Below are 27,925 nucleotides of genomic sequence, written 5' to 3' on the forward strand. Positions count from 1 at the left end.
GCGTCTTTTGAATTGATGTTACCTAAAGACTTGACGGAATTGATTGACCGTAGACGAAAGAAGCGCGGATTCATCAATGTAGGGGGAGATTTATTAAAAGTATTATTTGGAACATTGAGTGATGATGATTTAGTTAGAATCAATCATAAAATATCTCATCTTGGGGACCAATCTCAGATGATAAACCATCTTGTGGAGGATCAAGTAACTGTTGCAAAAACTATAGATCAGGAAGTTCGTAACCATAGAATAATTCTTAATGAGACTCTTGAGTAGATAGAAACTAAGAATTCACAGAATGTGTTTGGCCTAATGCCTGTTCAATAATTCCTAATTCACTTCTAATAGTACGATTCATTTGACTTCCTTGCTGTAAAATTACTTCTAATAAATCAAGAGAGTAGATAGAAAGTAAGACTTCAGACGCACTTTTTTGCTCCAAAACCCCCTCCCCCCTCTCCCCCTCGACCATCCCGCCTCCCCTTCCCCCCGCCTGGAGTGTGGGGGGTGTTCTAAAAATAGATTTCCACTATCTCTCTCTCTCTCCCTCTCCCTCTCCCTCTCCTTCTCCTTCTCCCTCACCCTCTCTCTCTCTTATCTTATCTTATCTTATCTCATCTAATCTTCCCCTCCCCCAGTGAGCACGAGGGGGATGAAGAAGGAGAGAGTGATCTCTCTCTCTCAGTGAGGGAAAAATAATTTCCCTGTGAGGGAAAAATTCTCCACTGTCAAATTAAAGTGAATCCATATTTCTACATCTAATGCTATACTGACAGATTGAAGTGAATGCTAGATGAGGGGAAAAAATCCCTTTGAGAGGGAAAAATTCCCTTGGTGACAGATTAAAGTGAATCCATTCGCTGTCAAATTAAAGTGAATCCATATTACTACATCTATACTGTCAAATTAAAGTGAATCTATATTTCTACATCTATACTGTCAAATTAAAGTGAATCCATATTTCTACATCTTATGCTTAATAATAATAATGGTTTGCTTTCCACCTGACTAGGTGGAATTGAGAATTCAATTGAGAATTCATTGAAACTTGTACAATCAAAATTCTCACTCATTTTTGATCTTATTAGCTTGAGCGATTAGAGCCAAGTGTGTGTGCTTAATGAAAGTACATCACGTGCTACGACGCCCACTTTCCTTATCAACATGTTGATGGTATTAACTTAATGGATAAGAATGCGTGCTACGCGGGCTTTCCTTATCATGATGGTGATGTCAAACACTTAATGACAGTCTCAAGAGAGAGAGAGAGCAGGATATGCCCCCTCGCTTCTCACAAGCAGGAGATAGAGATTGGACAGCTCTAGCCAGATGCCACATCTGCTCTCTCCTTCTTTTACTCACTCCATCTCTTACTGGCACCCTTCCTTCTAAATTCCTTTTTTGCTATTCTCTATTACGAAAGGCGAGTGAAGCAAGAATACAGACAACGAGTAACTAAGTTCCATTTTGATCGAGCGTTCCTATACTGTCAGATTAAAGTGAAACCATATGCTTCTCTCTGCCCAGCGATCTTTGCGTTACGAAAGGCTAGAGAAGGAGAATTCAAACAACACCTACAAACCGCAGGCATTATTGTTTGAGTGTTTCTCCGAGAATATCTATAGTAAATTTAGAATGAGCTAGCATATCCAAAAATAGGTATAGATATCCTCAGACCTATTTCACTTGGGGAAATCAAGCTCTATTGATGTCTGACATATCTCAACAGAGAGAGGTCAATGATCTAAGTTGTTCTTTTACATTTTTTATCTGCAATGTCATACAAGCATTTCCAAAGTTCGGAATTTGTAACAATAGTTGACAAATCATTTGCACTACAATAATGTAGATGCCCGCTGTCTAGAATATCGAGCAATTCGAAAATCTCAGATAAAATCAAAAAGTGTACATTTTCTGTTTTTGTTAACGGTAAATGAACATCTTGGAATCCTGTTGAAAATTTAATATTTTTTGCAATTGAATCAAATTCATTAAATGAAATTGACATCAAGAGCCGAGTTAATTTTTTGAATTTTGCAAAGCTAAAACACTGCATGTCCTTGATTGCTATGAACTATAATTGATAAGGTAGGAGGTGCACTTAGCTGTAACAGATGTCTGTGAGGGGGGGCGTATCTCGCTTCTAAAAAAATTAATTGATAAGGCACGAGCTCTACTTAGCTGTAACAGTTGTCTGTGAGGTGGGCGTATCTCACTTCTAAAAAAAAAAAATTAATTGCAGCTCGCATGCTAACAGCAAAAATTAATTGCAGGCCGCGTGCTAACAGCAAAATGAGGTGGGCGTAACTTTTTCGATACGTGCTTGCTCAATCAAGTCTAGACTGAAACTAAACCAAAATGCACAAGGAAATATCTGAATGAAAAATTTGTTTTCAACATAGAAAAAGTTTCACACATTTCACTACAACAATACATAACTTCATCTTCAATTCTAATTAGCTTATCTATACACAAATTATGAGGACGATAATAACATAGATAGTCTCTTATGTCATTTAAATTAACCGTGCTTAGAAAAATGTCTTTCAATTGTTTCGCCAAACTATAATTTTCACGAGATGATTTCTTAATAGCAACTTCGCATTCATCATACCAGTCGATACAGTTCTTTAACCTCACTTCCAACTCGTTGTCGGCAGCTAACCACTTTGTGTCGGATCCATGATAAGTGAATGAACAAAACTATGTGTAGGCAGGAACTATTATAGAAAATTATAGAACTATTATAGGTTTTGTAAAATCCTCAGGTATACATTGAACATTAGTATGTAATCTTCTTAAAAACTTTGCTTTCTCAGTTCCTTTTGTGAAAATTTTCTCATAACCTGCAAGGTAATCACGTATTAATGAGTCACTGTATTCTAAATCTCCATCTTCCCCATTTTATTTTATGATAGTAACGTTCTAACCATGTTACATCGTTATACAATTTTGCACTCAATTCTGTCTTTGCGAATGGTGATTTGAAATGGAATACAATATAATTATTAAACTGATCAATTATGGCAAGTTCTTTCACAATAATTTGATTACAATCTTGTTTAAACCAGTGAAGATCAACTGTAGCAATTTTCGCACTCGCTTCCTTGTCCACTTCTTTATCTTTGGCAGGCTCGTTGAATCCTTCGTCTTTCTCCCTCCCCTCCTCCTCTTCTTGTTTCTCCTCCTCCACCTGCAGCAGCTTCGGTGTACTGCACCTTGCTTCATAATAGAAACTATCAGAATCAAGATCACACTGAATACCAATAGAGTGAGTTTGTGGCTTGTCCAAAATATCAGAACACAAAGAATAGGACATGTTGTCTGTTCAAAGGTGAAACTGATAATGAACCAAATTTGTCAGAGTGCACACCTTATATACCCGGTGTGCAAATTACTGAACTTCTTTCACCATGCTCGTTAGAGGTGTGTACTCCATCACACGATCGCTAATTAAAACGCAATAGGCAGAAGTATTTGCAGGTACTGCACTATTAAATTCCATTTCAATACGAACATCTGTCGATGATTTCAAATGACTTGCTTGGTGTGAGCAATCTACAACAATCAGCGGTGTTGATTCACAAAACGTTTTAAAGTCAATTTCTGTTCCGAGTTTGCTATTGATTGAATGATTATAATACGAGGGCGCGAAATCCAGGAACATGCGGTATAATACCTCCTTTTTACCTAGCAGATTTTCATATGGATAATACTCACTGTTCAAATATACTTTAACATTGTAAATACCGCAGCTATCGGAATTAGATATTGATTTTTTAATTTTATTCTTACGATCAGTTTGAAATGCAATTATAACATATTTTGGACTATCAAAACTCGATGTGGTGCGAACTGCCCAAGAATGGTTAAGTGAATTTTGCAAATTTGGTAATTCACAAATTTCCCAATGACGGAAACCTAATTTCAGTGGAGTGTCAGCATCAAGCAGTCTCAAAAATTTCAATCTTACATGATCTTCTAAAGTTATGTAGGGCATTCTCCATTGCAGTTTTGAAATTTTCACACTAACGCTTGTTCCACTTGCCGACTCAACACAATTCGACACAGACGAGTTCCTGTTTCAAATTTAAAATTATTCTTTGAAAATCTTCAAAAAACGGGAGGATTAATTTGAGCGGTAAACAGAAAGTGAATTTATTATCCGTTAGCTCATATCCTGCTCTGTCAAAACCAGCCAAGTGATATGTGTTTTTATCGAGAGTATTCTTCACTAGAATAGCTTTAATTGTGGATGTTAATCCAATCAATCTTGATTTAGAAATTTGCTGACCTGCTAATTCATATCGTATTTCATCAAAAAGGTTGCCGATTACGTTACTGCTTAATTATAGTCTGCTGCAACTGGTGCATCAGCTGGGTCTGTTCCCGGTTTTGTACAGTTAACTGTTCCCTCAATAAATATGAATGATTTGCAAGGTAAAGAATAGACATCTGAAGAATTTATGCCAATACGCGCCTTGTCAGAGTTTTTTATTTCCTGTCCCGAATAAACTGTATGAGTATGAAATTGGAATTTAGTAATATCATTATAAAACTGAAGGTCTGTCTCCACATCCAGAATTTCACTAATTGCTGCGCCGTACATGACGCCAATCAACTATAAAACCCAACTTTTCTAATATTCTCGCGCTTTTAGCCAACAAAGCACGTTTGTTTTCAGGTGTTGACGCTCTCACGTTCGTCTCTCTAATGACATCACGTGTACATGTCTTATTTGAACGTGGATTGAAAACAAGATAACCCATCACTTTTCACGTATGTGTAACCTAATTGTAATTGTATCTCCACGGAAATCAATAAACGATCCGTTCTGGTCCGTTACCTTTACATTAATAGTTTGAATTCGATGCGTATTCAAAGGTACATAAATAATTGGAGAGGGTACTTCGTTTATTAAATAGCCGCTAGGAACCTTTGGTAAAAATTCGTAGATTATATGTTTTTGTTTTCCGTCAGAGTAACTACCACATGCTAAATTACACTCAAGTACAATACTACCAATGCTTGTTATGTTAACCAAATGCTGAGAATAATGCCATTTATTTGGCTGCAAAACAACATTATTAAAACCAAGTATCTTTCCAATCGAATCAGTACGTGTTAAATCAATGGGTTTATCAGAATGAATTTCAATCTTCATAGTATTTACGTTTGGGCGTATAATAAGTTTATTCTTCTTCTCATCAATATTCAATTTATTTTTTAAAGATTTTATAATATCCTCAACTTCATATGCACCCATATCCAGCTCAATTAATCTATCGCCATATTTGAAGCTGGAATTTGTTCCTTTGTTAATGTTTGCAATACTATTGTAACTACAAAAATTAATCAATCCAATTTCCCATTCACGATTTTTATCCAATTCTATAATTTCTTGTAAATGTTCATAGAGGCTACTTGTGTTAGATCTTAATGTAATAACAACCATCTTGTGTGTGTGTGTGTGTGTGTGTGTGTGTGTGTGTGTGTGTGTGTGTGTGTGTGTGTGTGTGTGTGTGCATTCAGCACAAACACTTAATTACAACTGATTTGCAAGAAACAATAATGTAAGATGACCACAAAAATCGCTATTTAATGGTTACATATGCTCTACATTATAAAATATATTTACTCCATTTTCTTTTTTCCAATATTTGTCCAATTCGTATGGCGGTTGTAAATTTCCAATTGGATCAAAATACCAAACATTAGAGCCAACTTTCTTATATGCTACCCAATGTATGCTATCCTCGCTTTCCCTTGCTAAATTCACAATGGCATTCTCGTTTTTTAGAATTTTTTTGGGTAATGCATCTAGCATATATATACCTCTTAGCTGAATCTGTAATAATTTCGACCAATCAATCAAATCATAATTACTCAATTCTCCTTCAATATTCATGTCTTTTACTTCTTCCTACTCTTCTTTGTCTTCTTCCTACTCTTCTTTGTTGTTGTTCTTCGTTTCTTAACTTGGGGGAATAAACTCACTCCATATGTTGATGGGGGTAGGGGTGGAATTAAAATTCTGCTAATACTAGGAAAAGGCTTCAAAAAATACCCTTTTCCTGCAATATGCTTTTTCAACTGAGCTATAGCTTTGCGTCTAATATCATTACTATAACTTCTCCACTCATTCTTCTTCTTCTTCTTCTTCCTCAAAGACCCACCAAACGCTGCTTTAGCTTTCATGACGTTTGTAACAAGATAGCTAAGTGCTTTCTCGGCTGGAGGTGTTTCAGGATTTTTGAAAATGTCCCATGCAGCGTTTGCTAGAGCTCTGTCAGCTACCGCTCGAGATTTATTATCGCTATTTTGCGTATACGCTATATCATGTACCTTGCAAGCTCTATCTAATGAATTTATACCTTGATCACCCCTCTTTAATCTTTCATTAACCTTTGTGCCTGGGCCACACCACTGGTAGCCCCCCGGGAGGTGAATTTCCTCCTGCAGGTTATCAATTACCTTATTTAGAATAGTTGATGTCACATTACCTGCCAAACCTGACACACCTTTAAAAAGTTTTGTCAAGATTCCTTTACCTCGTTTCCTCGAACTCTGCTTTCTCCTACATACCATTTTCTTACCTTTCAACTCAATGGTTGAACATTAACTGAGGTCAATTAATCAATACACCAACTTAATCAAAAGAAAATTGAATTGGTTTAATTTTCAATCGAGTTGGAAATGAATTCACAAGCTATGATACATTGCTTGAATGATAAGAATATTATTTCAAATAGCAAATAATCTGAAAAGGTGAATACAATTTAAAAAGGGGGAGGTGCACCCACCCACATCTGCAGGAACGCTTGCCAAAACAGATGTGGGAGGGAGCCGCTTGACTGTATGGCTGTGTAGTGGTAAAGACTACTGAGCATGCTTGCAACAAACTATAAAAGGTGTGCTCACCTTATTTAAATATCATTCACAACAGAGCAGCTGAACCAGCATTTCTTCTTCTGTGTGTTTCTACTATTCATTGTGAACAGGTAAGAATTGAAAACAATTTTTATAGAAACAATATTACAATTTATTCATACATTCATCTATTCATACATTCATCTATACAATTCGTAACACATAGGTCGACGAATTGTATACAGATATAAAAATTGTTATTGCTTAACAATTTTTATATCCGACCAATTTGCCGACTTATGTGTTACTAGCAACACATAATTTTTACAAGTTTTATTAAAATGTTCAATCTTTCCCGCGTCAATGCAGGAAGCGAATCTTTGAGGTAAATACACCTCACATTTGCTTCCTGCATTAACAATTTTTAAAATTATGCGACGGCCATGGATGTTCATTTGCTCCCTCACGCCAACTATGGGGTAGGGAGTGTGCTCCTTCAATTCCCTCAGTGGGATCCATGGTTTAGGTGTTGGTGCATTTACAATTGTTACGAACTCCATCTCATCCTCCTCCTCCTCCCTTCGTCAAAGCTCCTTCATCAGTGGGAGCATGGACGAGTTCTCGTCCATTCCAGCACGTTTCTGTTGAAAAATATTTGATTAGTGTCTTATTTGTTTCAGATCATACTAGAGAACTTGATCAATAGATTATTGATCTCTACATCAGATTATTGTCTCAACTTGACATCATCGAATTGCCATTCTCTGCATAAAGTGAGTAATATCAGTTATTAAAATAATATTGGTAACAAATAATTGTTGCATCATCGTTCTAATCAGTTCAAATAATATTTCCTTGCCATCAATTTCTAATCATTTCAAATAATATTGCTAACAAATAATTTATGCATGATCGATTACTTTAAACAATAATATCTCATAATTCCATTTCTAATCAGTTCAAATAATATTCTCTTGCAATCAATTTCTAATCACTTCAAGGAAATATTGCTAACAAATAATTTATGCATGATCGATCACTTTAAACAATAATACCTCATAATTCCATTTCTAATCAGTTCAAATAATATTTCCTTGCATTCAATTTCTAATCACTTCAAATAATATTTCCTTGGCATCAATTTCCAATCATTTCAAATAATATTGCTAACAAATAATTTATGCATGATCGATTACTTTAAACAATAATATCTCATAATTCCATTTCTAATCAGTTCAAATAATATTTTCTTGCATTCAATTTCTAATCACTTCAAATAATATTTCCTTGGCATCAATTTCTAATCATTTCAAATAATATTCCTAACAAATAATTTATGCATGATCAATTACTTTAAACAATAATATCTCATAATTCCATTTCTAATCAGTTCAAATAATATTTCCTTGGCATCAATTTCCAATCATTTCAAATTATATTGCTAACAAATAATTTATGCATGATCGATTACTTTAAACAATAATATCTCATAATTCCATTTCTAATCAGTTCAAATAATATTTCCTTGAAGTGATTAGAAATTGAATGCAAGGAAATATTATTTGAACTGATTAGAAATTTCAAAATTTCAATGCAACCATCATGAAAATTTATCTGAGTTTGGATTGTTTTGATAGCACAATTAGAAGTCAAGCTCAGTCTTGACTTCGCTCACAGTATAAGAATCAGTAATGACTTGTAATGTACACAAAAGATTTTATCCATTGGAAATTAGTTTAAAAAAAACTAATTCACATTTTATAAAGATTTTGTGCACATTACATGTTAATACAATAATAATATTTCTTTAATCTAACCTTTGATTGAGTGAGCACGCCCTCGTCCTCGAAAACTAGCCTCCTCTTCACCGGCTGCTTGCTGGGTTGAGTTGACAGCACCGCTTGTCGCTGCGCCCAGGTAGCCGGTGTAGATTGTGGGAGAGGACTGTCCAGAATCGCGATCTCCTCACCCCTCTCTTGTTGAACGAAGATTCCCTGTCTCTTCAGGGGTGAGGCGGAGGAGGAGCCGGTGGAGACAGCGGAGGCGGCAGCCGTGGCAGCGGAGGTGGCACCCGAGCTGCGAGCTTTCTGCTGCTGCTGCCAGTAGTTGAGCTGCTGCTCTGTTGGTGGGCTGTCTGGTATGATGTAGCTTGAAGATGATGATGAATCCATTGTGTAGATGATGATTAGTTCACTTAACTCTTCTCTAACGTAAATGGTGATTTTCCTCTGAGGCAACTGATTTTATACCAAGTCGTTTCTCTGTCTGTTGCAGGCTTGTACGAGTGAGATAGAGCATACGAGGGGGCGTGTGCAATTGGAGCGTGCTGTACTCAACTCCCCAGAGGTTTACCAGCAGCACAACGGAGACATTTGATTGTAAGTAAGTATAATCCGTTACATTCTGATATTTTTGAAATAACACTTACTTATTGATTTCTAATATTTGGTTGCAGTTATTAAATATTTCATTGTTTTTCACAGCATTTTCTCACATCACAACTCGGTTTCCGGTCTCATAAGCATTTGTGCTCTCGTGAGGGAAACATACCTGCATCGAGAGAAGCATAGCCGAGGAGCTAGCTAAGCTGAGATGATACCTGAGCTGAGACAACCACAGTCGAGGAGCTACCTGAGGTGAGAGGATACCTGAGCTGAGACAACCACAGTCGAGGAGCTACCTGAGCTGAGAGAAGCATACCCGAGGAGATAGCTGTCATTTCGTCAAATCAACACATGTAAGTTCATTTTTACTTTAATTTTATCCTTCGAGGACAATTTTTTTGTCCTCGGAGGACAGTTTTTGTCCTCAGAGGACAGTTTTTGTCCTCGGAGCACAGTTTTTGTCCTCGGAGGATAAAAAACCTTCTACAATATACTGCATGCATACGATTTTACCTCATCTTTATGATACGCTATATCCGGAACAACCAACCCCCGCTCTTCTTTCTCACACTCTTCATATAAACAAAACGGTAAATGTATTACTTTTTCAAATGGATTTTCAATAATATATTTGCAATAGACACATTGCAGATAGAATGGATTTTTATGTAAGAAATAACCATTTCTCGCAAAATACTCTGCTTTATTGCATAATGATTTACAAAAGTCACAATGTAGATGATGCTTTTCAAAATACTCTCCTTGAACGGATGAATCTTCTACACAATTAAAAGTTAAAAATCTTTCTTCATATTCTTGTAGAATATTATTATCGAAATTCTCCTCTTCAATTGTTATATTATCTTTCCTTCTACAGTTCGGGCTGTACCTTGCATGTTCCATTGCTGGTATGTCACTTTCTTCCCATTTTCCCAAACAAATTGAACAAAATACACATCGCACAATGTCTGGTGCAGATGAGAATATAAAGCCTTCTTTCGCCATGTTTTCCGCGGACAAATGCGGAGAAGATTTCGACCATCTTTTATCAAAAGATAATAATCTTAATCTTTCATACAACATTATGTGATCTTGAGATATCATTTTCACACACAGCCTTCTTCTACCAATGTCAATTCACAACTAAACATGCTGTTGTACTCTATCTCATCCTGATCGTTATTCTTTTGTTTTTCAGAATCATGCCAAGGGAACGTGGTGTGAATTCAAGCGCAGTCCGCCATCGCATCACCCTCGATGACGAGCCTGAGGATATCGACATCACCAACGTGCTTGAGAGGTCGAAACGTCGAGTTTTCGATATAATTAGGGAACATGCGGCATGCCATGATGGGAATGTGAAGTGGTTTATAGTATTAAATGTTTTGCTGTATAAATTAGTGGTGATGGATGACAAGCAGGTTGGTGAGACTGTCTCATCTCTAATAAATCTACATAGTTACTCCAACATAGCGCTAAACGTGCTTGAGAACTATGAAGATTTTAATGAGCATTTTTTCTTGGCTGTGAAAAAAATCCTCTCATCTTTCGAAAATTTCGTAAGACATGGGAGTGGATGGGTGCTAAAGAAAATTGAATCACTGGATGTGAACGTGATTGAATTCAATCCAATCTTCACATCCAGTTTCATTCAAACACCGCAATTTCTTAAAAACAAAAAATGTATTATAAATGTCAAAAATCTGTCTGACGAAAAATGCTTTTTATGGTCAGTGCTGGCGTATTTCCATCAGAAACCAACGAACTCGCGCTTGACTGTAAAGTATTTGAGCAAGTTTGCTCACACACTTGATATGCGAGGAGTAAATTTCCCGGTGACGACACGCGATATTAAGAAATTTGAAATACTCAATCCGGATATTGCAATTCACGTCATCGCGTACGAGAACAAAAAGTTTTTCCCCTTCCATACAAGCATTTTCTGCACTCGTAAGCACCAAATTAATCTTTTAATGCTAAAAGGCGATGCAGGAAAAACTCATTTCTGTTTAGTAAATACCGCAAACGGGAAAAGCGGCCTATCACGTCTTCTCTCCCACCTTTCAAAATGCCGCGGACAAGTACACATTTGCATTTGTTTCCATAGATTTACATCGACCAAATCAAAAAATTATGATGGCAAAGCAAATTTGTTGAAACATGTGGAACTTTGTTCCAAGTTTGAATCTCAGCGCGTTTCATATCCTAAACGCGGAGAGACAATTAAATTCAAGAAACTAGGCGCGACGTTGAAGAAAAAGTACACCATTTACGCGGATTTAGAAACTTATGTTGTTAATATCGATAATAATGATGATGATGAATCCGATTCTGATGAAATTACTCGTAGTTACACAAAGAAAACGGCGCGTCATATTCCCTGCGGCTATTGTTTCGTTGTTATAGATGTTAACGGGGAAATCGCCTACGGACCTGTACTCCATAGATTGAGTAGTTTAGATGAAAAAATCATGGAGAAATTTCTTCAGGAAATTACAGATCTCGGCGACATTTTGTATGAGGATATGAAACGAGAAATTCCGATGCAAGCTTTATCCGAAAGTCAAGAGCGCGAATTTCAAAATTCGGTAACTTGCGGGCTTTGTGCAGAACCGTATCTGACAGCGATATTAAATGTCGTCACCACGCGCATGAAACCGGTAATTACTTGTGTGCGGCACATGTTTCTTGTAATTTAACAGCTGGTACTCCGGAGTACATTTCGTGTTATTTTCATAATTTCTCCGGTTTTGATTCGCATTTTATCCTGAAATCGCTCGGTAAATGTAAAAAAGAAATTTCCTGCATCGCAAATACGTCAGAGAGATTTTTGACACTTTCAGTAGGCAAAATTAAATTTTTAGATTCCTACAAGTTTATGTCTGAATCCTTGGAAGTATTGGTGCGTAATTTGGTAGAAAGTACAGACATGGAAAAGAAGTTCGAGCGATTATTTTCGGTGTTTCATGATCCACCTCGCGAACACAGACAGCTCTTGTTGAAAAAAGGAGTATATCCTTACTTGTACATGCTGTCCCGAAAAATTCGCGGAAACATCGCTTCCTCCCATCGAATGTTTTCATAATGATTTAACTGATACACCTCTGTCTCGCGAAGAATATGAGCATGCGCAAAGAGTGTTCTCAACATTCAAGCTGAAAAATCTGGGTGAATATCACGATTTTTATTTATGTTTGGACGTAATGCTATTAGCGGTAGTTTTTGAATCCATGAGGTCTACGCTTTTTAGCTAATACGGCCTTGATGTCACCCATTTTCTTTCCCTCACTCACTTTACCTGGAATTGTATGCTGAAACACACTAAATTCGAACTAGAATTGATTACTCATCCTGACATGCATCTTATGTTTAAGGCAGGGATGAGGGGTGGGGTGTCATTCATCGGTAAACGTTATTGTGAAGCGAATAACAAACATTTCCCCGAAACATACGATCCTTCAAAACCGAGTAATTATCTCCTTTATATCGATGCAAACAGTTTATACTCGGAAGCTATGAGCCGAAGCTTACCTGTTGGAAATTTCAAATTCCTCTCAGAGGAAGAAATTTCCAAGCTTGATTTCGCGAATTTGGACAGCAATTCAGAAACCGGATATATAATAGAATGTAATCTCAAGTACCCTCAAGAGTTACATGATAAGCACGCCAGCTTCCCACTCGCACCTCTCCACCAAACACCGCCGCGCGAATTGCTGTCGAACTACCAAACAAATGAGAACGGTCAAACTGGAACCAAAAAGCTCATGAACACACTTTTCGACCGTGAAAAGTACATTGTTCACTATGTCAATTTAAAGCTCTACCTTCAGCTTGGTTTGAAATTATTGAAAGTGCATCGCGTCATTAGCTTTTCCCAATCTCCCTGGCTGGAAAGCTACATCGACTTCAATATCCGGAATAGACAGAACGCGAGAAATAAATTTGAAATATCCTTCTTTAAGGCCTGTTGCAATCTGATCTTTGGCAAGACAATTCAATCTAGTCGTAAGCAAATCAATGTTAAAATTATCACGGATGAAAAACGGTCAGATAAGTACATTTCAAATCCACTATGTAAACGCTGGCAAATAATCAGTCCGAACGTGATCGCGGTTTTCTCTTGCAAGTTGGAACTTAAAATGAACAAGCCTGTCTATTCCGGCTTTTCCGTACTGGAGTTGAGTAAATTCCATATGTACGATTTTTTCTATTGCAAATTACAAAAAATTATACCGTGGGATCGTATAGAACTCTGTATGACTGATACCGACAGTTTTCTTCTAAACCTAAAAGTCGAAGATGTGTATCAGTTGATTAAAGAAAATTTGAGCCTTTTCGATACTTCTAACTATCCACCTTGCCACCCTTGCTTTTCCATGGAGAGAAATAAATTTGTAGGAAAGTTCAAGGATGAGACTGCCTCAAAACCTGTCCATAGATTTGTAGGCCTAAGATCGAAACTTTACTCCTTTTTAGTATGTAACGAGAATGAAGAACCTGTAAATAAATGTATAGCAAAGGGTGTACAGACCGGAGTGAAATGTAGAAAACTTAATTTTAATTTATATAAGAAATCATTGTTTGAACGTAGTGAACATGTAGAAAAATTTAATATGATGAGGTCCTATAATCACACCATGTATCAGGTTGAATGTGCAAAAATCTGTTTGAGTCCTTATGATGATAAGAGGTACATTGCTGAGAACGGTGTTGACACTCTCCCTTTTGGACATTATAGAGTGCCCACAACACTCTAGCTGATTGCTCAGTATGTTCCGTGACAATCATCCAACACCACTAATTTTGATTTGACTGTTGTAAATATCATGAATATTATTAGATCTAAGCTAGCTTTAGAGCTTCATAGCGTGCCGCGTGTGAACTATGCCACTCGCAAATATGAACTGAAGAGTGAAAAAGCTGCTTCAAGCCGACCTTATTGAGATGACAAGTTTATCGCGTTTTAATAAGGGTTATAAATATATCTTAGTTGTTATTAATTGTTTTTCAAAATTTGCATATTGTGTACCATTAAAAGACAAGACAAGCCAATCTGTATTTAACGCTCTCGAACCAATTATTTCTAAAAATAAGGGAGTTAAGCTGTTCCAAACAGATCAGGGAACAGAATTCTTTAATTCAAAAGTTAAAGCGTTATTAGATAGATATAGTATTAAACATTACCATGTTTTTAGTGATAAGAAAGCCTCCATAGTTGAAAGGCTGAATAGAACACTTAAAGCAAAAATTTATAGATATTTAACTGAACATGGAACCAAAAACTGGATAAGCAATCTAGACAGTTTAGTTCGTGATTATAATGCAACAACGCATTCATCCATTAGAATGAAACCTAAGGATGTGAGGAAGAAAGATCGTAATCATGTTTTAATGTCATTGAATTCTGCATTCAATAGACGATATAAATTGAAAAATTCAAAACCAAAATTTAAGCTAGGTGATATCGTGCGAATCTTGAAGAAACGATTATTTTTCGATAAATCTTATAACATAAACTGGAGTGCAGAGTATTTTGTGATTCACTCTATATTTCCTTCTAAACCTATAACCTACTCACTGAGAGATCTAAACGGTGAAGTAATTAGTGGTCGGTTTTATGCAGAAGAAATTAAAAAAACACAATTAAACGAATCGGAGAGACAAGTGTATTTGATTGAAAAAATATTAAAATGTGATAAAAAAGGATTGTTAGTGAAATGGATTGGATTTTCAACACCTAGTTATATTAGTAAAGATCAATTATTAGATGAAAAATAATCTTTTGTAATCTATTGTAAATATCATGTACATTTATTGCAAATAATCTATTGTAAATATCATGATGTACATTCGTTGAAAATATAATAGAAGTATTATTATCAAACATTGGTTCTCATTTCAATCCATAGTTTCATTTCGTAATATAAGAATCTTTGCACACTCAATAGCCGATAAGCAGAAAAGAGGGTGAGGAACAGAGAAGGTAGATACATCCATCCTCTGTCTGATGATGATGATGACAGGAGGTGGAGAGTGGTGTCTATATTCCAATCTCTTGATACGCCCCTCTATGCTAATGCATGTGTGCTCGGTCATTGCTCTCATTCATAGTGGTACTGATCTAACTTTTGTAAAAATTTTCAGTAGCTTATCAGATCACGTTCTGTACGTTTGTAATCATGAGTCAAATACCAATTGTTAACTTTGATAAATTAATTACAGATAAAGAAAAGCCTGCATTTTGTAAAAATGGAGACTTACTTCCTCATAATGCAAGAATGTTAATTATTTCTCCCAGTGCTGGATGAAAAACAAATCTCTTATTTAATTTAATATTTGCTGAAAATGGCTTAAGATTTAAGCACATTTACTTATTTAGCAAGAGCTTATATCAACCAAAATATGTTTTTCTCAAGAAGGTATTTGCAGGTTTGAAAAATATCGGATTTCACATGAAAGAGGATGTGAACCAAATTCCCCATCCGAACCATATCCCCAAATATAGCTTAGTAATTTTTGATGACTTACAACTGAGCAATGTGCCACAGATAAGAGAATATTTTACTATGGGACGTCATCGAAATATTGACACAGCATATTTAATTCAGAGTTATGGAGCTACACAGAAACATTTCACTTGAGACAATGCAAATATGATTATAATTTTTATGTTGGAGGAGATATTTCTTATAAAGATTTCAGTAAACTTTGTCATACAGTTTGGAATCGTAAACCGCATAATTTTGTTACAATTTTGAAAGAATGTGATATAAAGGAAGGAAAATATCGGGACTCACTGGACACGATTCTTTCCGTTCAGTAGAGATTAATTCTTTGTACAGTCATGTTGTCTAAAACATATAGGAGGAGGAGAGGAAGGAACATAGTAAATAACAAGAAGGAGAGTTTAATCGAAAAGATTAAGAAATTGAGAAAAGTAATCAGCGACAAGCATAAAAGCTTAGTTAATTTTGAAAGACGATCGGAGGAATACAATAGGAAAACTCTATCACCATTGATAGAACCTATAATTGAATTGGGAAAAACCAAATCTAGTTTTCACTCTAATCATGATTTTACACCTAAAAAGGAAGAAGTAAAAGAGGAACAAGAGAGTATGGAAATTGATGATAATGAGGAGGATGATGAGGAAGATGAGCAGAGTTATGAGAGTTCAACAGACAATTTTTTAAGCTCGACTAAATTTGATAACAGTTTACTTGGTTCTAGTAAAAACGATGATGTGCTGTCACAATATCTAAAAACGTTTCATGCGGAAAAATTGAATAATTCAATTAGTTATGGAATTTCATACAATTCTAAAGATGACTTGTATTATATTGGAAATCAGCAAGTAATATTCGACGATGGTTATATAGATATTGGTAAAGACAGATTTCGAATAACTCACGGTCTACTTGAGTTATTATTCAGTTCAAGACCGAATTTGAATCTTTATAATCAGAGAGATCTGGATAAGTATAAAAAAATCTTAACACTTACAGGCATACATTTAGATCGAAGAGGGTATGTTAAACGAAATCAGGGAATTAAATCGCAAATGATTCAGAAGTTATTTCCCAGTAGAAAAATTAGTAAAAAGAAGGGATGGGGTCTATTGAAATTTGCAAAAAATAATTCTCATGATAGAATTTATCAATACTTTGATAATTTTGACGAATTAGTGGAAAGATTAAATTTACTCTATTCCTCAAAAGCTTCTGGCAACACTGGACATGATATTGAGATCGCGTCTATAATTGAAGAGCTAAAAGAAGAAAAACTAATTGTTTAGTGTTACGATGACTCTGCATCGATTCGGTCGAATTGATACACCTAGTGCTGGGCCTGCTGTTGCTAATCTTATGTGTGATATTGACTCGATAACGCAGAAGATAATCGAATCGATAAATCAACAAGGAATCAGCGAAGCTGTGAAATTTTATTTAGATTCGCAAATAACCAAACTCGTTTTGGAAAATACAAAGAATATTGGAGTGAGCATAATTGAAAGAGAACATATTCTAAGTACATTACAAAATTTTAGTGCTAATATTGATAAAGCTATTGGAGAGAGAACTCTAACTTTAGAATCTGCTCTAGGAGAAGTGAAAACTTTAACAGACAGCTTTTCATCCCAGTTGGTGAGTATTAACAATGATAAAGTTGATAAAGCTTATTTAGATGAGAAATTAAAAGCCATATCAGATAAAATTAAGAATTTGGAGGTGCTGGACAGAAACTATCTCAATACTAAATTAAAACAGCTTAGTACAGAAATTTTTACTAAAGTAAATGAAACACAGCCATCGCTAATTGATAAGCAATATTTAGAATCTACTTTGCAGAAATTGACTAGTTCTTCATTAACAAAGGAAGAGTTTGAAAAACGATTATCTGAAATGGCGAGTGGAATAAAAGCTAATACTATGGACAGTATTGAACAATTCATTACAAAAGATGCCATTGCTATTCTGATTAATCAAATTACAGAAAAGTATGCAACTAAAAATGATATTGGAGATTTTATTAAGAAAAACGAGATGGAAGTCATTGTGAAAAGCATTCGTGATGAAATAGCTGAGGCAATTAAAAATTCGGAAGAGGGCACTGTCATGAGACTGCAGTGTTCGGCTCCATTCATAGATTATCTTAATTTATTCATACACAGGATAGCACATGATATCGTGTCCAGATATGCTCGGGTTAGTTTTCATATGAACTGGATAGAAGCCAAACAACATAACCTTACAGAAAATCAGGTAGCCGAAATAATTACAGAAAAAATGGGGTTAGCACAGTACAAAGGGGTCGTATTGACCCCGAAAACATAAAATCTCAAAAAGACTGGTAAGCGGTGTAACGCGTAGCTGCAAAGTGAAGGATTCACTTCAATCTGTCAGCATAGCAAAAAGGATTCACTAGTACAGTATAGCAAAAAGGATTCACTTCAATCTGTCACCAAGGGAATTTTTCCCTCTCAAAGGGATTTTTTTCCCTCATCTAGCATTCACTTCAATCTGTCAGTATAGCATTAGATGTAGAAATATGGATTCTCCTTAATCTGTCAGTAGAGAATTTTTCCCTCAAAGGGATTTTTTTCCCTCATCTAGCATTCACTTTAATCTGTTGGTATAGCATTAGAGGTAGAAATATGGATTCACTTTAATTTGACAGTAGAGAATTTTTCCCTCACAGGGAAATTATTTTTCCCTCACTGAGAGAGAGAGATCACTCTCTCCTTCTTCATCCCCCTCGTGCTCACTGGGGGAGGGGAAGATTAGATTGGATAAGATAAGATTAGATAAGATAAGATAAGAGAGAGAGAGGGAGAGGGAGAAGGAGAAGGAGAAGGAGAGGGAGAGGGAGAGGGAGAGAGAGAGAGAGAGGGGAAATCTATTTTTAGAACACCCTCCACCCACCAGGCGGGGGGAAGGGGTGGCGGGGATGGACGAGGGGGGAGAGGGGGGAGGGGGTTTTGGAGCAAAAAAGTGCGTCTGAAGTCTTAGTTTCTATCTATTCTCTTGATTTATTAGAAGTAATTTTACAGCAAGGAAGTCAAATGAATCGTACTATTAGAAGTGAATTAGGAATTATTGAACAGGCATTAGGCCAAACACATTCTGTGAATTCTTTAATGAGAGAATTGGAAATAACTTTGTTGCAAGTTCAAAAAGAGCTTCTTGAACTTAGACAGTCACTGGAGGTTACATCTGCTGGTAAACTCAGTTCACTATTGTTACCACCTCAAAATTTGTCAGTAATTTTACAACAAGTTGTGAATAAATTGCGAACTGGATTATCTCTTTAAACGACAACTGACATTGATCAAATTTACGAATACTACCATATAATTACAGTACACGCTGCATCCACCTCTAATACAATTAGATTGTTCCTAGAAATCCCTCTAAAATCTCCTAACCGATATTTCACCTTATATTCCGTAAAACCTCTTCCTTTTCTAGACACTGAAAGCAATCAATTTTTTGTCATCAAAGTGAAAGAAGACTTTTTAGCAGTTTCACACGATGTTCCTATGACACATAGTGACGTAGGCAAGTGCAGTGGTGAACTATATACATTGTGCCCGCCAAACTTACCAGTGTTATTGAACTCTAATAGCTGGGTTTTCCAACTGTTTTTGGGAAACGAGCAGATGGTACAAAAATGTTGCAAAAAATATTTAGTGTCAGAACATTTTGAGCCAGTACTATACAGAATTCCAGAGACTAATGATTGGTTATACAGTGTTAGTAAGCCAATCAGAATTGTTCGCGAATGTTTGTTAAATGAGCCTCACACGAAGTCTGAAATCCTTGTGGGTGTTGGTATCATGAACAATGTACAAAACTGTTTCATCCACTCAGAAAAATTCAGTTTACTACCTTCAACAACAGGTGTATCGAAAGTTACGGTGAACCGAACTAATATCATATTCAGTCTAGTGATACTAGATATATTCGATCTAGGAGAAAGATCGCTCATTCATGAACTGTTCATCAAAGAAAATCATTCCGACCTACATCGAGAACGTTTGTATGTTTTGCGGCAGTGGCTTGCTATGCCTGCCCCTGGGATTTCCAGCAATCAGCTCATCCATGAGGCGAAGAAGGTGGAGAGTCATGGCCGTAAGCTACAAGCTGAGCTTCACAGCCAAGAGTCCAGTTCCGTTGCCAAGTCGGTGGCCATAGCCTTTGCTGTGACGGCAACCTGCATCATAATATTTTGCGTAGTGACTGGTGTCACTCGATGCTCCTTCTACAACTACCTGCTGGCGAGAGGACGTCGTGCCGATTCCCCGGACGATGGCCTGCCCCTGAGTGAAGTGACGCTCCCTACACCGACAACAACCGAGGCGCTGGTACCAGAGGTGGCGATCCGCTTTGCCAAGCCTGGCAAGGTTGCCGGCTAGGTGGCAATCTAACTGTTCCAGCCTGGAGTGTATTGGGGCCTGGGTACAAAAATTCCAAGTGAAATTGGGGAAGTGTGTGTTCTTCATCTGCTTGATAATATTGAACTATTGATTTTTAATATTATGCTTATATTGGACTTATTTTATTGGACTCATATTTCAGTCATTATTGGTGTTTTTCTTATTATTGTGTTTGTCTAATCATTTTTTTTTCTTTGCATGTTATTTTCAGCTATCTTACTTATGACAAAAGTGTTAGTGCAAAAAGACTTTCGTTGATTGTGCACTATGAAAGCCTTTTGGACTTTAGTAGTTTTGTTGAATTTTCTAAATTGTAACGTTTTCATTGATGAATCACTACTCAACTTTTTTTTATGGAGATTTGATTTCTTTGTCATTGTTTCATTGCTATTTTATTTGATTGATTTTATTCGTTCATGATTTTATTGCATAAAGGGAGGAAACAGACCTCGCTCTATGCTATACGCGCACATTTGGTGGTGCTTTTGAATATTTATCTTTTGTAACATAATCGTTTATTGCTTATTTGCCTTTTGTTCACGTACATATTTTGTACTATGTTTCTTTGTATCTTTGCTATTATTATTGTATTGCTATTATGATTATTTTTGAAACGGCACCTCACCCTGTGTATTCCACGCATTAAAATTCAGAACTACTTTAGTAAATTCCGAAACTTTACACATCATTTGGTTGGAATTTGGGTTTGTAGAGTCACTTCAGGTTCAGTCGCATCCCATTTTCGATACCCCTTTGTCTAAATTTTGGATTAGACCCTCTGTCTAGCTTTGTACCATTATTAGTACATTCATTTTTCTCATTAGTTTTTTTCCTCTAAATGTTGATGTACAAAATGTCTAGTACCCAATTAGCTTTTGGTTTAGGGTAATTGACATTTTTTTTCATGGGGGGGTGTAATGAAGTGGATATAAAGTAGTGGATGTAAAGAGAGGACGAGAGGACGTGAGTTCTCTCTCCCTCCAGGAGAGGAACGCTCGTGGGAGTGGAGAGAGTTTTTTTCATAAGTTTTCCTCAAGGGAGACTCAACAAATTATTCGCATTCTGACTGAGAATCCAGTAGTAGCAAGATCAAGTGTTTGTGTACGACTCTCCACCCCAAAGCCACGCCTCATGGACAGCGACCCAGCGAGGAGTGACCGTAGAGGTGCCATGTATTATTTCACACCAAGAGGCATCGTAAATAAATGAACTATTTAGCTTGCTTTCAAAAAGTGTTTATTCCTTTTTCCAACATTCCGTAACCCGAGCGTCTCTCGAAGACACGGCCCATGTAGGGCCCATTACACTCTAATGAATTTCTCTACTTTATCATTATAATCTGTTTGTTTTATGATAACTGTAGTAATTCCTTTGTCTGCTTTTGTGATGATTGCATCCTCATTCTTCAATATGTTTGAAATGGATTCCACCAGTTCCATATCTCCTTTGGATCTTTCAAAAATGTCACTTTTACTCATATTATTTCCTTTTTCAATAAAATTTTTGAAAGATCCAAAGAAGATATGGAACTGGTGGAATCCATTTCAAACAAATTGAAGAATGAGGATGCAATTATCACAAAAGCAGACAAAGGAATTACTACAGTTTCAAAGAGGTATGGTACTCTCTCTAGATTATAGTTCTATAATATTAACATATGGTAAGGCCTTTTTTCAATCATAATTAAGAGAATAAGAAGAATATACATGCTAAAAGACGAACTTTCAACCCTTAAAAACCACCCTTCGAGTTAAAATATTGCCAAAAGATTTCTTAGTGCGCCTCTAAAGGACCAACGGTATGTTAAGTTACCAAATTTGAACGTTTTTGGTCCGGTAGATTTTTAGTTCTGCGAGTGAGTGAGTGAGTGAGTCAGTCAGTCAGTGAGTGAGTGCCATTTCGCTTTTATATATATAGATAGATATATGTTGAATTGAATTCAGCATTGTCATTTATACAAAAATTTTTCCAACAATTCAACATCATTTAGAAGGAAATTCAAAAAACTGGTGTGGCGCACTCACAAAACTTTCCTTGCCGTTATGAAAATTGATCACCTGATGCTAGTGTTCCCGCGCATCTCAAGTCCACTATTCAAAGATTTAAGCCAGCTGGTGACAGGGCAATAACGCTGGAGACACACGAGGTCTGCTATCTCTTCACAGTGAATCATTTAATAGAATCAACCGTTTGCAATTGGATAATCACATTTTCTCGAATTTCGAGCTTATTTTCAATTTTAGGTGAAAATGTTACTGAACATTAATTGTATAGATTCTCATGCTCAATCTTTTTCACTCGAAATTTTCCGTTTAAATTGTATCTGAAGCCTGATAATTGAGAATCTAAAATCAAACTTTGCATAGATGGGGCGGAGCTCCTGAAATTTTTACAGATATGGGACTTGTGGCAGTTGATAGAGCTTATCGATGACTATTTCAGTCATAACTCTAATCAAAATCATTGAAGCCGTTTTCGAGAAAATCGCGAAAAACCCTGTTTTTCACAACATTTTCGCCATTTTAGCCGCCATCTTGAATCGCATTTGATCGAAATTGTTCGTGTCGGATCCTTGTATTGTAAGGACCCTACTTTCCAAATTTCAAGTCATTCTGTCATTCTGTTAACATACACTCATACACACACACAACACACACACACACACACACCACACACACACCACACACACACCACACACACACACACACACACACACACACACACACACACACCACACACACACCACACACACACACACACACATTTTTTGACTCAGGGGACCTTGAAACGTATAAAAATTTAGAATTTGGGGTACCTTAATTTTTTTCGGAAAGCTATACTTTCCTTACCTATGGTAATAGGGCAAGGAAAGTAAAAATTGTTACCATTTTCAAATAAATTTTTATTGCAAATAAACAGTGAAATAAACAATAGTACAATGTTTTATGTTTTGAAAGTTGATAATATTTATGTAAATAAATTTCAAAATGGGTAAATGATTAGATTTGAAGGAGTTGAAATAAAATTTTATTGGAATCTTGATTCTCGATTCAATGTCCGAAAGTACAGTTTTTAGTCATTTTGTGTGTGAATTGAAACCAAACTTGAAAGATATTTCTGGTGCGGTAATACTAATGTTAATCTTCTCTATTGCTTCTAAAAAATATTTATTGAACGCATCAGGAGAGACTGATGTTTTCCATTGTTGATATGTACGGTATTTGAACTTTTTGTAATGATTTTCCAAGCAGCTGAGCATTTGTTGCTTGCCGACTCGATAAACCTAACATTGGTATTCAGTTTAGATGCTTTCAATTCAGATCTATAGATTCTCCTCAAATTCTGATAATTAAGTTTTCCATTTTCCGACCCAAAATTCTTGCGTATTTATTGTAAGTGATGAGTACCGAGGTAAATGAATAAATACTGATGGTTGATAAATTTTAAAATGGGTAAATGATTAGATTTGAAGGAGTTGAAATAAAATTTGATTCTCAATTCAATGTCCGAAAGTACAGTTTTTAGTCATTTTGTGCGTGAATTGAAACCAAACTTGAAAAATGATTAACATTAATTTGTTTTGCATTAAACCAATCTCTCTCAATTTTCATAATGTGGTCGATTAGGCTATATGGTTAGGAATGTGGAAAAAATAATTGATGATATTTATATTCTCTGAGGTATATTTTTTTAGGTATTAAACATAGGGGATGGAAAAGTGTGAATTACATTTTATGATTTTTTGCAATTTTTTCAATGGGAATTGAAATAACACAAAAAAGTAGCAGAAAATTTTCCTTAAGATTTTCTCTAAGAACATCCCCTGTTGAGTTATTTTCAATTCTTTTATTATAGCAAACATCCCTAGAATCGAATTCTCTCTTAGATAAGCTTAATTATTATGGGTTCTGATTTATTGGAAAAAGAGGTAACTCAGGAGCATTGACTAATATGTGCAGAAACCTGATCGAAAAATCATGAAGGGTGCTGTTTTCGAGGGTTAAAACTCTGATGAAAATTAAAATTTGAGATTTTTGGAAAATGAAAAAACTGAAATTATAAAGCTTCTAGAACTGAACATTTTATGTTGAATGACATTTTCCCCAAAATACATCCCTATCAAAGTTATTCCGATAATACCGAGATCGTGGTACTTACCCCTAGAGAAAATTGGCCGAAAAAATATTTATTTTGAATATTTTTTAAGTATCGGAATTTTCAGAAAATATTCGTTTCATAAGATAGAATGTTAAAACTTGATTTGAATAGTACCTATATAGGAATTTCTATTCTGATCATCCCCTGAATGATCATATTAAAAAAATTATAAGTAAATAATTGAATGAAAATATTTTTCTAGAAAAATTGACTATTTGGTTTACTTTCTTATTATATTTGCTGTGTGCTGATGTAATTATTTTTACTTACCATGTTTTATGTTGTTTTTGTTGAATAAAATTAATTTTATTTTAATTTGAACAATGGCTTGCAGTGCTCCAAGTAGTTAGCACCGTATTGGAAATAGTTTTTATTGCCTTCTTTTGAAGCAGTAGGATTTTATGAGTATCAGGAGAACATCCCCATAGAGAGAGACCATACGAAAAAGTAATTTGAAAGAAAGCAAAGTATATCATCCTAAGGTAATCTTTAGGAACACATTCCTTCAATCTTCGTAGGAGATACAAAACTAGGTTCAGCTTAGAGCATACATAATCAATATGAGAGCCTCATGTTAGTCTTTGGTTGAGGTGTATACCAAGAATCTTCACATTCCTCTCATCCACTTGTCTCAAACCTAAGATCATTTCTTGTGTCTTTCTACTATTGAGAAGCAAGCTATTTGCCCTGAACCATAGGCTTACTTGTTCTTGACAAGTAGACGTCTTTTCTCTCAGAGTTGCAATGTCAGAATCGGTCAAGAGTTTGGATGTGTCATCTGCATAGCAAACTATTCTTGAATCAGTGCTGAAACCTGCATCATTCATAATCACAAGAAATAGCAATGGTCCTAATATTGAACCTTGTGGTACTCCCTGAGGTACATGGCAAGGCTTGGAAAATTCTTTATTGATGAGCATTTGTTGCTTGCCGACTCGATAAACCTAACATTGGTATTCAGTTTAGATGCTTTCAATTCAGATCTATAGATTCTCCTCAAATTCAGATAATTAAGTTTTTCATTTTCCGACCAAAAATTCTTGCGTATTTATTGTAAGCGATGAGTACCGTAATGCATTTCTCAGACCACTTAAAGCAGGCGATAGTTTCATCTTACTAATTTTGTCATTTTTGGGCTTCCTACTTTTCAAAAGAAAAGAACACTTGAAAAACTCATATGTATTGAAAATTGTCTTCAGCTGATTTGTGAATGAGAATACTAGACCAATCACTACCATAGTGTTGAGAACGCAGATGATTACCGTATTCAGAAGCTCAGTAGATGGTTAAGCTCAATGTTTCCTTTTAAGGTATGGAAAGACCTGACTACTCCAGTTTCCACTAAAATTTATCCGAGCACTTTAAGAAGTATAACACTTTCTAACTTATCTAAACACTTTCTAAACAGTATAAAAAGTTATTATACTGTTTTGTGGAATAAAGTCAACTTGTTTAATTTTAGTGATGCTATGTTATTCTATAAATTGCAAGTGACTCTGTATATTGCAGTTACAATAATTAAAATATTAATGAAGGGTGAGGAAACGTTTTCTGTTTAAGGGACATCTTAAAGAAAGGAGGCAACGCAATCGAGGCTGCAATTGCCACAACAATCTGTGATGGAGTGGTTCGTATGGATTTGGTGGGCATTGGTGGCGGATTTGTCATGAATATTTATCATCAGAGTGAGAAGAAGTCGTACATACTGAATGCTAAAGAAACAGCACCCAAGGCAGCCTCACAGGACATGTTTAATGGAAAAGAACACCCTTTGGAATATGGTGAGCCAAGTTCTAGAATTTATTATAAAATGGAACTAAATTTATAAAACAGGATGGACAGAGATTTGGTAGAAGTGGATTTTGAAATTTTATGAAAACAAGTTATAGAAAATCTGGGTGGGTTATTGGCTATGTAAACTGAGTTCCTCATAAATATTTTTGGACAATGTGAAAGAAAAAAAATCAGGAAGATTTTTAGCTCAAGAATCTTCTTTTGCAGAATTTTGAGTAAAAATATAATATAATAAAGACAAGAACTGGCTTATACATAGCCCTATATGTACCAGATAGGAAATACATGAATTTTTATGACGCATCATCTCGTCTGAACTACTGAACTGATTAACTTGACATTTTGCGCATCGATGGCGAAGCTAACTATACCTAAAAAGGGAGACTGGGAACTCTAAGGCTCAACCCCTAGTGGAAGTGATCAATAGAGATCAATAAAAAAATGTATTGATATCAATAGGTATTTGGGCCAATACACATCAATAGGTATCCATGGATATGTATTGATGTGTATTGGCCCAAATACCTATTGATATCAATACAAATCAATACATATCCATGGATATCAATACATAACCAGCTGTATTGATATCATTGGAAGAATAAGACTTTGATATTGTCAATACCACTTTTATTTATTCGAAAATTAATTTATAATTCAGAACCAGGTTTCATGGTAAAACCTACCACATCTTCAGCTGAACTAATAAGTTTGTTGTTATTGGAGGAACAGGAAATTCACTTTTAGGTTATGTGTTGGGATTGTATAGGGGAAGGAGAATGAAATTTGTTAGTGGGAATGGATGGATTAATGATGAAATTAAACTATGTTAATATTTGAAGAATGGAAAATTACATTTTAAATGGAAATCTAGACATCTTAAAAAATATATATATATATATATATATATATATATATATATATATATATATATATATATATATATATACATTAAATTTGGTTGGTAACTTACTGGTGATTGTATAATCATTTATGGTTTTGAAATTCTGTCTCAATTCTAAAGGTTATAATAATATTATAAAATTATAAAAACAAAGGATATTATTATGAAAACAATTCATAATAATTGTGATTAGTCTAATCTAAAACACAATAAATTTATCTGTCTTATCTAAAAATTTTTTTATTTATTTATTATTTTTTTCCCCCAATGTTACCTTTAGGTTGGTACTGGTCATGGCACCAACTTGAATATAAACTTAATTTTGAGAAATTTATCAAACTAGAATTAAATTTCACTTAAACTTATAAGGTGCTTAATGTAGTAAGGGGAGAGGGGAGAGAACTTAAGAAATTTGATAAAGGGGTGGGGGGATCTTAGTAATTGAATTATTCTGTTCAACTTTGGGGTTCATCATTATTGCTAGTGGGAGATCATGGCCTGGAATTGAGATCCCTCTAGGGTTCAAAAGTTGAGTAATACTAGATATTGGAGCTGAGTATGAACATGATATTACTCACTGCCCACTTGTTATGTTAGGTTATATTGGCCAGATGTTGAACAGAATAATTCAATTACTAAGATCCCCCCACCCCTTTATCAAATTTCTCAAGTTCTCCCCCTCTCCCCTTACTACATTAAGCACCTTATAAGTTTAAGTGAAATTTAATTCATTAAAAATGTATTTAAATATGCATGACTCTCCCTCTCCTGAAAGGAAAGTCCAAGATAACACAAGAGCGTTTTTTTCACGTGAAAATTATGTCCTCACAGTTTTACATTATAACGTCATATTCTGGTGGAAAAGTCGAGAAAATCACA

The 27,925-nt window shown here is 35.5% G+C and overlaps 1 protein-coding gene across 1 annotated transcript in view; it reads left to right on the plus strand.

Moving 5' to 3' along the window:
* LOC111051055 (glutathione hydrolase 1 proenzyme) overlaps nucleotides 1-27,925 on the plus strand; it is a gene marked incomplete at its 3' end in the record, with an annotated part of 91,327 nt that overhangs the window by 40,472 nt on the left and 22,930 nt on the right. The window contains 1 exon segment of the mRNA XM_039443912.1: nucleotides 25,909-26,129. Within this exon segment, the coding sequence (XP_039299846.1) occupies nucleotides 25,909-26,129 (221 nt within the window).

Source organism: Nilaparvata lugens, unplaced genomic scaffold (genome assembly GCF_014356525.2).
Source record: "Nilaparvata lugens isolate BPH unplaced genomic scaffold, ASM1435652v1 scaffold2071, whole genome shotgun sequence".
NCBI lineage: Eukaryota > Metazoa > Arthropoda > Insecta > Hemiptera > Delphacidae > Nilaparvata > Nilaparvata lugens.